Here is a 13,133-nt window from a genome sequence, read left to right as displayed (position 1 = left end):
ACTGCACTCCACCATCTGCATTGTCCTTCTGAGTGAGTTTGTTTTCCAGAACGCGTGGCTACAACAAAATGAGTCAGCTCTTCGCATCAGATGGCCAAAGTACTGGAGTTTCAGCTTCAGCATCAGTCCTTCCAATGAATATTCAGGACTGATTTCCTTTAGGATTGACTGGTTGGATCTCCTTGCAGTCCAAGGGACTCTCAAGAGTCTTCTCCAGTGCCACAGTTGAAAAGCATCAATCCTTTGGCACTCAGCTTTCTTTACAGTCCAACTCTCACATCCATACATGACCACTGGAAAAATCACAGCTTTGAGAAAAAGCAGGGTATAATAGTGGCAGGCAGAGCCCGTGCAGACGAGCTGGCAGCCTGAGCCTGACAGAGCCACGCAGTGCCCAGGTGGGAAATGATGCTGTCCTGGAGGCAAGCTGGAATTACAAGCTGAAGTCTATGGATAGAGATAGACAGGATCACATGATTAACTGTTTAATAGAGGGTCACTTCAGTTCAGTTCAGTAGCTCAGTCATGTCTGAGTCTTTGCAACCCCGTAAATTGCAGCACGCCAGGCCTCCCTGTCCATCACCAACTCCCGGAGTTCACCCAAACTCTTGTCCATCGAGTCGGTGATGCGATCCAGCCATCTCATCCTCTGTTATCCCCTTCTCCTCCTGCCCCCAATTTCTCCCAGCATCAGACTTTTTTCCAATGAGTCAACTCTTCACATGAGGTGGCCAGAGTATTGGAGTTTCAGCTTTACCATCATTCCTTCCAAGAACACCCAGGACTGATCTCCTTTATGATGGACTGGTTGGATCTCCTTGCAGTCCAAGTGACTCTCAAGAGTCTTCTCCAACACCACAGTGCAAAAGCATCAATTCTTCAGTGCTCAGCTTTCTTTATAGTCCAACTCTCACATCCATACATGACCACAGGAAAAACCATAGCCTTGACTAGACGGACCTTAGTCGGCAAAGTAATGTCTCTGCTTTTGAATATACTATCTAGGTTGGTCATAACTTTCCTTCCAAGGCATAAGTGTCTTTTAATTTCATGGCTGCAGTCACCATCTGCAGTGATTTTGGAGCCCCCCAAAATAAAGTCTGACACTGTTTCCACTGTTCCCCCATCTATTTCCCATGAAGTAATGGGACCAGATGCCATGATCTTCGTTTTCTGAATGTTGAGCTTTAAGCCAACTCTTTCACTCGCCTCTTTCACTTTCATCAAGAGGCTTTTTAGTTCCTCTTCACTTTCTGCCATAAGGGTGGTGTCATCTGCATATCTGAGGTTATTGATATTTCTCCCGGCGATCTTGATTCCAGCTTGTGCTTCTTCCAGCCCAGAGTTTCTCATGATGTACTCTGCATAGAAGTTAATGGTGATGCAGGGTGACAATATACAGCCTTGATGTACTCTTTTTCCTATTTGGAACCAATCTGTTGTTCTATGTCCAGTTCTAAGTGTTGCTTCCTGAACTGCATACAGATTTCTCAAGAGGCAGGTCAGGTGGTCTGGGATTACCATCTCTTTCAGAATTTTCCACAGTTTATTGTAATCCACGCAGACAGAGGCTTTGGCATAGTCAATAAAGCAAAAATAGATGATTTTCTGGAACTCTCTTGCTTTTTCGATGATCCAGCAGATGTTGGCAATTTGATCTCTGGTTCCTCTGCCTTTTCGAAAACCAGCTTGAACATCTGGAAGTTCATGGTTCACGTATTGCTGAAGCCTGGTTTGGAGAATTTTGAGCATTACTTTACTAGCATGTGAGACGAGTGCAAGTGTGCGGTAGTTTGAGCATGCTTTGGTATTGCCTTTCTTTGGGATTGGAATGAAAACTGACCTTTTCCAGTCCTGTGGCCACTGCTGAGTTTTCCAAATTGGCTGGCATATTGAGTGCAGCACTTTCACAGCATCATCTTTCAGGATTTGAAACAGCTCAACTGGTATTCCATCACCTCCACTAGCTTTGTTCATAGTGATGCTTTCTAAGGCCCACTTGACTTCACATTCCAAGATGTCTGGGTCTAGATTAGTGATCACATCATCATGATTATCTGGGTCGTGAAGATCTTTTTTGTACAGTTCTTCTGTGTATTCTTGCCACCTCTTCTTAATATCTTCTGCTTCTGTTAGGTCCATACCATGTCTGTCCTTTATCGAGCCCATCTTTGCATGAAATGTTCCCTTGGTATCTCTAATTTTCTTGAAGAGATCTCTAGTCTTTCCCATTCTGTTGTTTTCCTCTATTTCTTTGCATTGATCGCTGAGGAAGGCTTTCTTATCTTTTGTTGCTATTCTCTGGAACTCTGCATTCAGATGCTTATATCTTTCCTTTTCTCCTTTGCTTTTCGCCTCTTTTCTCTTCACAGCTATTTGTAAGGCCTCCCCAGACAGCCATTTTGCTTTTTTGCATTTCTTTTCCATGGGGACGGTCTTGATCCCTGTCTCCTGCACAATGTCACGAACCTCCATCCATAGTTCATCAGGCACTCTATCTATCAGATCTAGGCCCTTAAATCTATTTCTCACTTCCACTGTATAATCATTAGGGATTTGATTTAGGTCATACCTGAATGGTCTTCCCTACTTTCTTCAATTTAAGTCTGAATTTGCCAATAAGGAGTTCATGATCTGAGCCACAAGGCAGTCTTGTTTTTGCTGACTGTATAGAGCTTCTCCATCTTTGGCTGCAAAGAATATAATCAATCTGATTTCAGTGTTGACCATCTGATGATGTCCATGTGTAGAGTCTTCTCTTGTGTTGTTGGAAGAGGGTGTTTGCTATGACCAGTGCATTTTCTTGGCAAAACTCTATTAGTCTTTGCCCTGCTTCATTCCGCATTCCAAGGCCAAATTTGCCTGTTACTCCAGGTGTTTCTTGACTTCCTACTTTTGCACTCCAGTCCCCTATAATGAAAAGGACATCTTTTTTGAGTGCTAGTTCTAAAAGGTCTCGTAGGTCTTCATAAAACCGTTCAACTTCAGCTTCTTCAGCATTACTGCTTGGGGCATAGACTTGGATAACTGTGATATTGAATGGTTTTCCTTGGAAACGAACAGAGATCATTCTGTCATTTTTGAGATTGTATCCAAGTACTGCATTTCAGACTCTTTTGTTGACCATGATGGCTACTCCATTTCTTCTAAAAGATTCCTGCCCACAGTAGTAGATGTAATGGTCATCTGAATTAAATTCACCCATTCCAGTCCATCTTAGTTCACTGATTCCTAGAATGTCGACGTTCACTCTTGCCATCTCTTGTTTGACCACTTCCAATTTGCCTTGATTCATGGACCTGACATTCCATATTCCTGTGCAATATTGCTCTTTGCAGCATCGGACCTTGCTTCTATCACCAGTCACATCCAGAGCTGGGTATCATTTTTGCTTTGGCTTCATCCCTTCATTCTTTCTGGAGTTATTTCTCCACTGATCTCCAGTAGCATATTGGGCACCTACTGACCTGGGGAGTTCCTCTTTCAGTATCCTATCATTTTGCCTTTCATACTGTTCCAAGGCACTGTTAAAAGACCAAGGAGTGGGAGGTGGCTGAAATCCTGGAAATCTCCACCCTTTCCCCAAAATAGTTGGAATAATCCTCCCACTGATTAGCATATGAAATTACCCAGCCTATAAAAACCACCCACATCAAATTTCAGGGCTGTGTGCTTACCCTCTGCAATGGCCCACACTCCGGAGTGTGCTTCCCTCTATCTGAATAAATCCACTTCTTACGTATCACTTTGTCTCTCATTGAATTCTTTCTGTGATGAGACATCAAGAACCTGAAATTCATTAGGTTCTGAAACCAGGTACCATGGGTTTTGGCTGGGTTGAACCATGTGGGTTCAAGTATCAAGCAGGATTTTGGCTATGTTTGAGTCCCAGCCACAGGAGTTCAATCCCAATCTGTGGTTAACGGTTTCAACTGGACACACAGTAATGGGTCAGGAGGTCAGAGGGCTGGATCTGCAAAGATGGGGCCTGGAGGGGGAAGCTATGGGGAGAATTGGGAGGATGGATGTTCCAGGCAGAAGGCACAGCATATACCAAGGCCCAAAAGTGAGATGATCTTGGAGTGAAGGAGGAAACAGAGCAGGCTCTATCTTGAAAGCAGGACTCCATCTTGGGCCGGACTGTGGACTTTGAGCTATATGCCCAGTATCTACAGAAATGACATACCAACTGGAAAACCAGGCCCAACTGGAAAATCAGGTTCCCAGAAGGAAGAGTCCCAGGGCTCTCCATCACCTAAAAGAATGCCTTAATTATCTGTGTAACCAAACAGAATTATACATTCTATTACGCTTATTGGGGTATGACCACAGGCCTATTAATAATTGTCCACTGTTAACTACGTAGGCTTAACACATATGAATCACGGGTTAACTTTGATTGTATCTTTCTTTTTCCTTTGTTCAGACTAGTTTCAGGGAACCTTATACACTTAGGGTATATAAGTTCAGTTCAGTCGCTCAGTTGTGTCCAACTCTTTGCGACCCCATGAATCACAGCACGCCAGGCCTCCCTGTCCATCACCAACTCCCAGAGTTCACTCAGACTCACGTCCATCGACTCTGTGATGCCATCCAGCCATCTCATCCTTGGTCGTCCCCTTCTCCTCCTGCCCCGAATCCCTCCCAGAATCAGAGTCTTTTCCAAGGAGTCAACTCTTCGCATGAGGTGGCCAAAGTACTGCAGGTTCAGCTTTAGCATCATTCCTTCCAAAGAAATCCCAGGGCTGATCTCCTTCAGAATGGACTGGTTGGATCTCCTTGCAGTTCAAGGGACTCTCAAGAGTCTTCTCTAACACCACAGTTCAAAAGCATCAGTTCTTCAGCACTCAGCTTTCTTCACAGTCCAACTCTCACATCCATACATGACCACAGGAAAAACCATAGCCTTGACTAGATAGATCTTAGTTGGCAAAGTAATGTCTCTGCTTTTGAATATACTATCTAGGTTGGTCATCACTTTTCTTCCAAGGAGTAAGCGTCTTTTAATTTCATGGCTGCAGTCACCATCTGCAGTGATTTTGGAGCCCCCCAAAATAAAGTCTGACACTGTTTCCACTGTTTCCCCATCTATTTCCCATGAAGCGATGGGACCGGATGCCATGATCTTCGTTTTCTGAATGTTGAGCTTTAGGCCAACTTTTTCACTCTCCTCTTTCACTTTCATCAAGAGACTTTTTAGCTCCTCTTCACTTTCTGCCATAAGGGTGGTGTCATCTGCATATCTGAGGTTATCGATATTTCTCCCAGCAATCTTGATTCCAGCTTGTGTTTCTTCCAGTCCAGCGTTTCTCATGATGTATTCTGCATAGAAGTTAAATAAGCAGGGTGACAATATACAGCCTTGACATACTCCTTTTCCTATTTGGAACCAGTCTGTTGTTCCATGTCCAGTTCTAACTGTTGCTTCCTGACCTGCATACAGATTTCTCAAGAGGCAGGTTAGGTGGTCTGGTATTCCCATCTCTTTCAGAATTTTCCACAGTTTATTGTGATCCACACAGTCAAAGGCTTTGGCATAGTCAATAAAGCAGAAATAGATGCTTTTCTGGAACTCTCTTGCTTTTTCTATTATCCAGCGAATGTTGGCAATTTGATCTCTGGTTCCTCTGCCTTTTCAAAAACCAGCTTGAATGTCAGGGAGTTCATGGTTCACGTATTGCTGAAGCCTGGTTTGGAGAATTTTGAGCATTACTTTACTAGCATGTGAGATGAGTGCAATTGTGCGGTAGTTTGAGCATTCTTTGGTATTGCCTTTCTTTGGGATTGGAATGAAAACTGACCTTTTCCAGTCCTGTGGCCACTGCTGAGTATTCCAAACTTGCTGGCATATTGAGTGCAGCACTTTCACAGCATCATCTTTCAGGATTTGAAACAGCTCAACTGGTATTCCATCACCTCCACTAGCTTTGTTCATAGTGATGCTTTCTAAGGCCCACTTGACTTCACATTCCAAGATGTCTGGGTCTAGATTAGTGATCACATCATCATGATTATCTGGGTCGTGAAGATCTTTTTTGTACAGTTCTTCTGTGTATTCTTGCCACCTCTTCTTAATATCTTCTGCTTCTGTTAGGTCCATACCATGTCTGTCCTTTATCGAGCCCATCTTTGCATGAAATGTTCCCTTGGTATCTCTAATTTTCTTGAAGAGATCTCTAGTCTTTCCCATTCTGTTGTTTTCCTCTATTTCTTTGCATTGATCACTGAAGAAGGCTTTCTTATCTCTTCTTGCTATTCTTTGGAACTCTGCATTCAGATGCTTATATCTTTCCTTTTCTCCTTTGCTTTTCACCTCTTTTCTCTTCACAGCTATTTGTAAGGCCTCCCCAGACAGCCATTTTGCTTTTTTGCATTTCTTTTCCATGGGGACGGTCTTGATCCCTGTCTCCTGCACAATGTCACGAACTTCATTCCATAGTTCATCAGGCACTCTATCTATCAGATCTAGGCCCTTATATCTATTTCTCACTTCCACTGTATAATCATAGGGGATTTGATTTAGGTCATACCTGAATGGTCTAGCAGTTTCCCCTACTTTCTTCAATTTAAGTCTGAATTTGGCAATAAGGAGTCCATGATCTGAGCCACAGTCAGCTCCCGGTCTTGTTTTTGTTGACTGTATAGAGCGTCTCCATCTTTGGCTGCAAAGAATATAATCAATCTGATTTCAGTGTTGACCATCTGGTGATGTCCATGTGTAGAGTCTTCTCTTGTGTTGTTGGAAGAGGGTGTTTGCTATGACCAGTGCATTTTCTTGGCAAAACTCTATTAGTCTTTGCCCTGCTTCATTCCGCATTCCAAGGCCAAATTTGCCTGTTACTCCAGGTGTTTCTTGACTTCCTACTTTTGCATTCCATTCCCCTATAATGAAAAGGACATTTTTGGGGGGTGTTAGTTCTAAAAGGTCTTGTAGGTCTTCATAAAACCGTTCAACTTCAGCTTCTTCAGCATTACTCATCAGGGTATATAAGGTTTTCACAAAAACTGGTCGGGGTCCTGGGCTAAGAGGAGACTGCCTTGGGCCCGCCGGTGTAATAAACTGCACTCCGCTATCTGCATTGTCCTTCTGAGTGAGTTTGTTTCCCGGAACGCATGGCTACAACAGGAGCATTTGAATTGCAGCCAGGAAGCTGTGGTTTGAGCTGGGTGAGTAAGGAGGAGATGGAATAGATCATAGAGACAAGTCACATGGGACCTTGTGGGCTGAGGAGAGGGTAGTTTTGAGGGTTATGGTGCCTTTGGAGCAAGGAAATTACACAACTGAGGTTTTTTTGCAGGGAGTGGGCTGTGTTAGGTCTTTGTTGCTGCACATGGCCTTTCTCTAGTTGCGGTGTGCAGACTTCTTGTTGCCATGGCCTCTCTTGTTTTAGAGCACGGGCTCTACATCACATGCGCTCAGTAGTTGCAGTGCATGGGCTTAGTTGCCCCACTTGGTTCCTTCCCGGAGCAAGGATCAAACTCGTGTCCCCTGCATTGGCAGGCGGATTCTTAACCATTGGACCACCAGGGAAGCTTGTGGCATGATTGGCTTTAAGTTTTAAGAAGCACTGTGGCCGCTGTGGAGACTGTTGAAGGCGGAGGCTGAGACAGCATCCAAGCCAGAGGAGGTTAAGTCAGGGGTTGCAGGGGTTTCTACCAGCTAGATCTGACCTCATCCTGCCACTGCTCAGACACCTTCTGTGGTTCCCCACTGCCCTTGGGAAAGCCACAAAATCCTGCTACATTGGATTGAACAGTGTCTCACAAAATTTCCCATCCACCTAGAAACTCAGAATATGGTCTTATCTGAACATAGTCTTTGCGGATGTCATTAAGGTAAGGCTCAGATAAGACTGAGGTAGGAGATAAACTCCAGGTTGAGCATTTACAATCAGCCACCTTTCTGTTTGCATTTCCTGAGGCAAGAGACAGATGCACTCCAGCTGAAGAATTTACTATCAGCCGCCTGTTTGCTCTCCAAAATAGAAGTAACAACAGAAACAGAGCCAGTATTTGTCTCTTGTAAACATCTCAAGTAAATGATCATGGCAAGGACAATAACCTTGACAATAACCAACAGGTTATATCAATAACCTCAGATAAGCAGATGACGTCACCTTAATGGCAGAAAGTGAAGAGGAAGTAAAGAAAGAGCCTCTTGATGAAAGTGAAAGAGGAGAGTGAAAAACTTGGCTTAAAGTCAACATTTAATAAACTATGATCATGGCATCTGGTCCCATCACTTTATGGCAAATAGATGGGGAAACAATGGAAACAGTGACAGACTTTATTTTCTTGGGCTCCAAAATCACTGTGGACGGTGACTGTAGCCATGAAATTAAAAGACGCTTGCTCCTTGGAAGAAAAGCTATGACAAACCTAGACAGCATATTAAAAAGCAGAAATATTACTTTGTCTACAGAAGTATGAATAGTCAAAGCTATTGTTTTTCCAATAGTCATGTACAGATGTGAGAACTGGACAATCAAAAAGACTGATGCCGAAGAATTGATGCCTTTGAACTGTGGTGCCGAAGAAGACTCGAGAGTCCCTTGGACTGCAGGGAGAGCAAATAGTCCATTCTAAAGGAAATCAACCATGAATATTCATTGGAAGACTCTGGGAGTTGGTGATGGACAGGGAGGCCTGGCGTGCTACGATTCATGGGGTCACAAAGAGTCAGACACTACTGAGCGACTGAATTGAACTGAACTGAACAATAATGTACCCTGCTTGAGGACATGTTTCTCCTTCCTGAAAACCTTCTGACTAATCCTGTTATCTTAAAATGTATATTATGGGAGCGGGTCTAGTAAGATCGTCACAGTCTTGAGACATTCTTTTGATTTATTGTAATAACCAATTAAAAAGTATATAATTCCCTTGCTAAGACTAGGGAGTACTCTTCATCCCCCTTCTGATGTCTGTGTCAGAAGCTTTCTCTGTCCCTTTTTCACTTTAATAAAACTCTGCTACACAAAAGCTCTTGAGTGATCAAGCCTGGTCCCTGGTCCCGAAGCTAAATCTCTTTCTTCAGAGATCACGAATCCGACATCGTTCACCATAAGCTATCGATCAGTGCCAAGAGCCAACTCATTGGAAAAGACCGTGATGCTGGGAAAGATTGAAGGCAGGAGAAGGGGACGGCAGAGGATGAGACGGTTGGATGGCATCACCGACTCGATGGACATGGGTTTGAGCAAACTCTGGGAGATGGTGAAGGACAGGGAAGCCTGCTGCGCTGCAGTCCATGGGGTCTCAAAGATCCGGAGACACTGAACTGCAACAGCAAAGGACAGAAAGAGGCAAAAGCCTGCCTCTCTTTGTAAAGAGATTGAGGGATAAGGGAGTAAACGATTAAGGAATCTCCACCTCCTCCTTTTTAGGATAAGGGAGACACTACGCATGCACAGAAGGGCTCCTTGGGGTCAAAAGCCAGAGGATAATTCCAAGTTGTAATGAATCTTGCTCCTCCCAGAAGCATTCACTTAGACATCCGTCTTGGCTAAGGGGTGAATGCGCATCCCGGGGCGGCGGCGGGCGGGGAGGGGTGGGGCGGGGGAGGTCCTGAGACAAATAACCAGGGGAGGGACAAAGCAAGAGACTGGCCTGACCGAAGACAAAGAGCCTAATAACTTCCTCCTTATAAAGGATTTAAACTTCCCGAAAGTGCAACTCTCTCTGAACTCACCGTGTGCCTTTTCGCATGTACTTTTCAATAAATTTCTTACTTTACCTTCTGCCTCCTCGCCTGAACTCGTTCTGACTAGCAGGCAAGGACTAGGGATTCTAGCCCTAACTGCTGGCTCCTGTGGCCCAGTGGTTAGGACTCCCGGTCTGGGGAACTAAGACCTTGCTTCCAGTTACACCTCGCTGCTGTTTGCTGCAAGCTGCTGTTGAGTGCTGTGCACGTCCGAAATCAAGGTTGTGTGGGAATAGGGTGAACTCTGAATCCAACGAGAGTGTTTTTATAAGAGACCAAATGGAAAACCCAGAGGGTCACGGGGAAGAAGGATGATGTGAAGATGGGAGCAGAGCTTGGAGAGATGCACCTACAAGCCAAGATTGCCAGTAGCTGGGATTGACTTCCCTGATGGTCCAGTGGCTACGACTTCAAGCTCCCAATGTAGGGGGCCTGGGTGTTTGATCCCTGGTCAGGGAACTAGATCCCATATGCTGCAACTAAGGCCTGGTGCAGCCAAAAAAAAAAAAAATTAGCCAGTAGCCACCAAAAATTGAGAGAGGCAGGGGACAGAATCTTCCTGAGGGCCTTTCAAAAAGAACCAACCTTGCCAATACCTTGATTTCTGGCCTCTAGAGCTGGGAGGACATATATCTACTATTTTAAGCCATCCAATCTGCGGCCATTACAGCAGCCTTAGGAAACGAATATACATGTGAACAGATCACATAGTCAAATACCATTTTTTTTTCCCAAGAGAGTCAAATCATATTATAATTTCCATCTCAGGATTAAGGGAGGAGGCAAGTGAAAAGAATGGTGAGGGCTGGACCAATAAGTACCCACTGTAATACATGGAGAAAACCATAAGTCAAAAAGATACATGCACCCCAATGTTCATTGTAGAACTGTTTATAATACTCAGGATACGGAAGCAACCTAAATGTCCATCAACAGATGAATGGATAAAGAAGCTGTGCTACATATATGCAATGGAATATTACTGAGCCACACGAAGTAATGAAATTGTGCAATTTGTAGAGATGTGGATGGGCCTAGAGACTGTCATACAGTTAAGTAAGTCCGAGAGAGAAAAACAGATATTGTCTAATGTCACTTATATGTGGAATCTAGAAAAATGATGCCGATGAACTTTTCCACAAGACAGAAATAGACACAGATGTAGACACCAAATGCATGGGTACCAAAGAGGGAAGAGTGGGTAGGACGAATTGGGAAATTGGGGTCGACATCTACATACATTTATGTATAAAATAGGTAACTGACAAGAACCTACTGAATAGCGCAGGGAACTCTACTCAGTGCTCCGTGGTGACCTAAAGGGGAAGGAAATCCAAAAAAGGGGATATACATACAGCTGAGTCACTTTGCTGTTCAACAGAAATTAACACAACATTGTAAAGCAACTACACCCTGAATTTTTTTTTAATATATCCACCGTGAGGGGACTTCCCTGGTAGTCCAGTGCCTAAGACTCCATGCTTCCACTGCGGGGGCACAGTTTCAATCCCTAGTCGGGGAGTTAAGGTCCCATGTGCCATGCAGCATGGCCAAAAAAAAAAATCCACTGCGACTCATTCACACATTCACGTGTTGTGTTCACTGATAAGTGGACCTTACATGAGTTTAAGGCTTGAGACATGACACAGACCTGGATTTGAATCTTTAACTTGGCTGCTCCCTTCCTGTCTGAACTAGGCAAGCAGCCAGCTCCCTTGGCCTTAGTTTCCCCACGGTGTGTTGTGATGACTGTCCAACTGTTATTAAGTTTCTAGAAGTGTTGGTGTGTCTGCAGCTGTCAGGGAAAAATCCCAAATGAGGATTGACCTTGGCTTGTCCCTTTTTCTTGTGAGAAAATGCAACGTTGCTTCAGATTCTGCAGGCATCTTATTTATTTACTATTGAGGAGACAACAAGAAGGGTGTCAAAGGCAGGGAGCGGGGCACCTGGGGCTCCTCTGAGGTGAGCACATTTGAGAAGAGTGTCTGGCATCTCTGCAAAACCAAGGATCCTCCAAGCCAGATTTGGGGTCTGGTGGTATCCCTAGTTGGTCCTCTAGAGGACAGGTGGCCTGGGTGAGGTGGTGAGCACCTTGTCCTAGAAGGTGATCAACAACATCCCCCTAGATGTGGGGTTTCATGGTGCTGTGTGGCATCAGGAGTTCACCAGACTGGACTCCTGTGGGTCTCAGGCTCCCCCAAGGCCATGCCCCAAGAGGATTCAGTGGGGACAGAGGGTCAGCAGGTCTTGCCGGGTGCAGCCGCTGAGGCAGCAGTGGCGGGCAGGGTTGATGGCAGTTGCACGGCGGTGGTGGTGATGGCGAGAAGCCTGGGGCAGGGGCTGTGGGGCCAGTACCAGCACGGGGTCCCCACTGGCCATCAGCCCACGGAGGAGATGTTGTCCTTCCAGCCACCGTAGGAGCTCACCTGGGAACAGGGAGGAATTCAGCAAAGAGGGAGGAACCCCAGAGGACCCCACCCACACTGTCTGCATGGCAGCCAGACACGCATCATGCACACAGATAGAAAGTAAGCATTTATTAAGTGCCTACTCTATACCAGGCCCAGACTGAATCACCCCGTCCAGACACGTACACTCTCGACCCACGCCCACACTCAGGTCCCCAGCCGTGCACCCTCGCACACGCCACCTAGAGTAAGAAGGCATAGAGGCTTCACAGAGCAGAAGACAGTAAGGGTGGCCTGTGATACGTGCATGTATGCACACACCGGACCCAGCCACTGGCCCTCGTAGCCCCCTCCAGTTCCCCGACCACGTGCATCTCGGCACACCCCTCTGGACCCGGGTCACACAGACTCACACTCATAGGACGCCTGTGAAAGATGTTGTGCATAATATCCTCTGCCCCAGGGTCGGGTCTGCGGTGAAGAGAGCCAGGCGCTGACCCAGAGCAAGCAATTTCAGGGGGCGCCAAGAACACTCAACAGTCAAGATCACTCCTATTATAACTGAATATTTTACTAGTAAAATTAACGCAAAAATTCCTGATGATCAAAATATTGAAGTTGTAAATAAAGATAGGATCAGATCTCACCTTGCACTTGTGAAGACTCTACCTCGCTTCGCACTGATTCCCTTGCCAGGCAGAGGCTCCTCCCCGCAGACTCACACAGGCCAGAGCAGGAAGCCAGAACATGCATGCAAATCCGTCTGCAGACACCTGCACCCCTACCCCGCCCCAGAGACCCCAGCGCACAGTCCTTGCCCGCCCCCACTCACGGTCGCCGCCAGCCACAGGTCGCCCGTCCTCGGAAGACCAGCGCGGGCCGCCGCACAGCCGCACGAGCGCGCGCACGAAGTGGTGGCCACACAGTTTCTCCGGCACCTCCTGCGCGGCTGCAGGACCGAGGGCGATCGCAAGGGCCGGGCCCAGCAGCACCAGAGCCCAGGTGAGCGGTCGACGGTCCAT

At 45.9% G+C, this 13,133-nt stretch overlaps 1 protein-coding gene across 1 annotated transcript; it reads right to left on the bottom strand.

The window, feature by feature from the left end:
• Nucleotides 1–11,923: 11,923 nt before the first annotated feature.
• INSL3 (insulin like 3) lies at nucleotides 11,924–13,133 on the bottom strand. The gene is made up of 2 exons (XM_052644259.1): nucleotides 12,944–13,133; nucleotides 11,924–12,129 (listed from the first exon to the last, which is right to left on the bottom strand). The coding sequence occupies exons 1-2, from the start codon at nucleotides 13,131–13,133 to the stop codon at nucleotides 11,924–11,926; spliced, it is 396 nt and encodes a 131-aa protein (XP_052500219.1).

This window comes from Budorcas taxicolor, chromosome 7 (assembly GCF_023091745.1).
Source record: "Budorcas taxicolor isolate Tak-1 chromosome 7, Takin1.1, whole genome shotgun sequence".
Taxonomy (NCBI): Eukaryota; Metazoa; Chordata; class Mammalia; order Artiodactyla; family Bovidae; genus Budorcas; species Budorcas taxicolor.
The sequence above is the reverse complement of the archived record's forward strand: the minus strand, read 5'-3'. Positions and strand labels throughout refer to the sequence as shown.

What these genes read in the sequence shown, in the direction of transcription:
- INSL3 (XM_052644259.1), bottom strand. Translation starts at nt 13,133, where the DNA reads ATGGACCGTCGACCGCTCACCTGGGCTCTGGTGCTGCTGGGCCCGGCC. An exon ending in ACCTGTGGCTGGCGGCGACC is followed by an intron (nt 12,130 to 12,943) that starts GTGAGTGGGGGC and finishes CCCTGTTCCCAG; the next exon opens with GTGAGCTCCTACGGTGGCTG.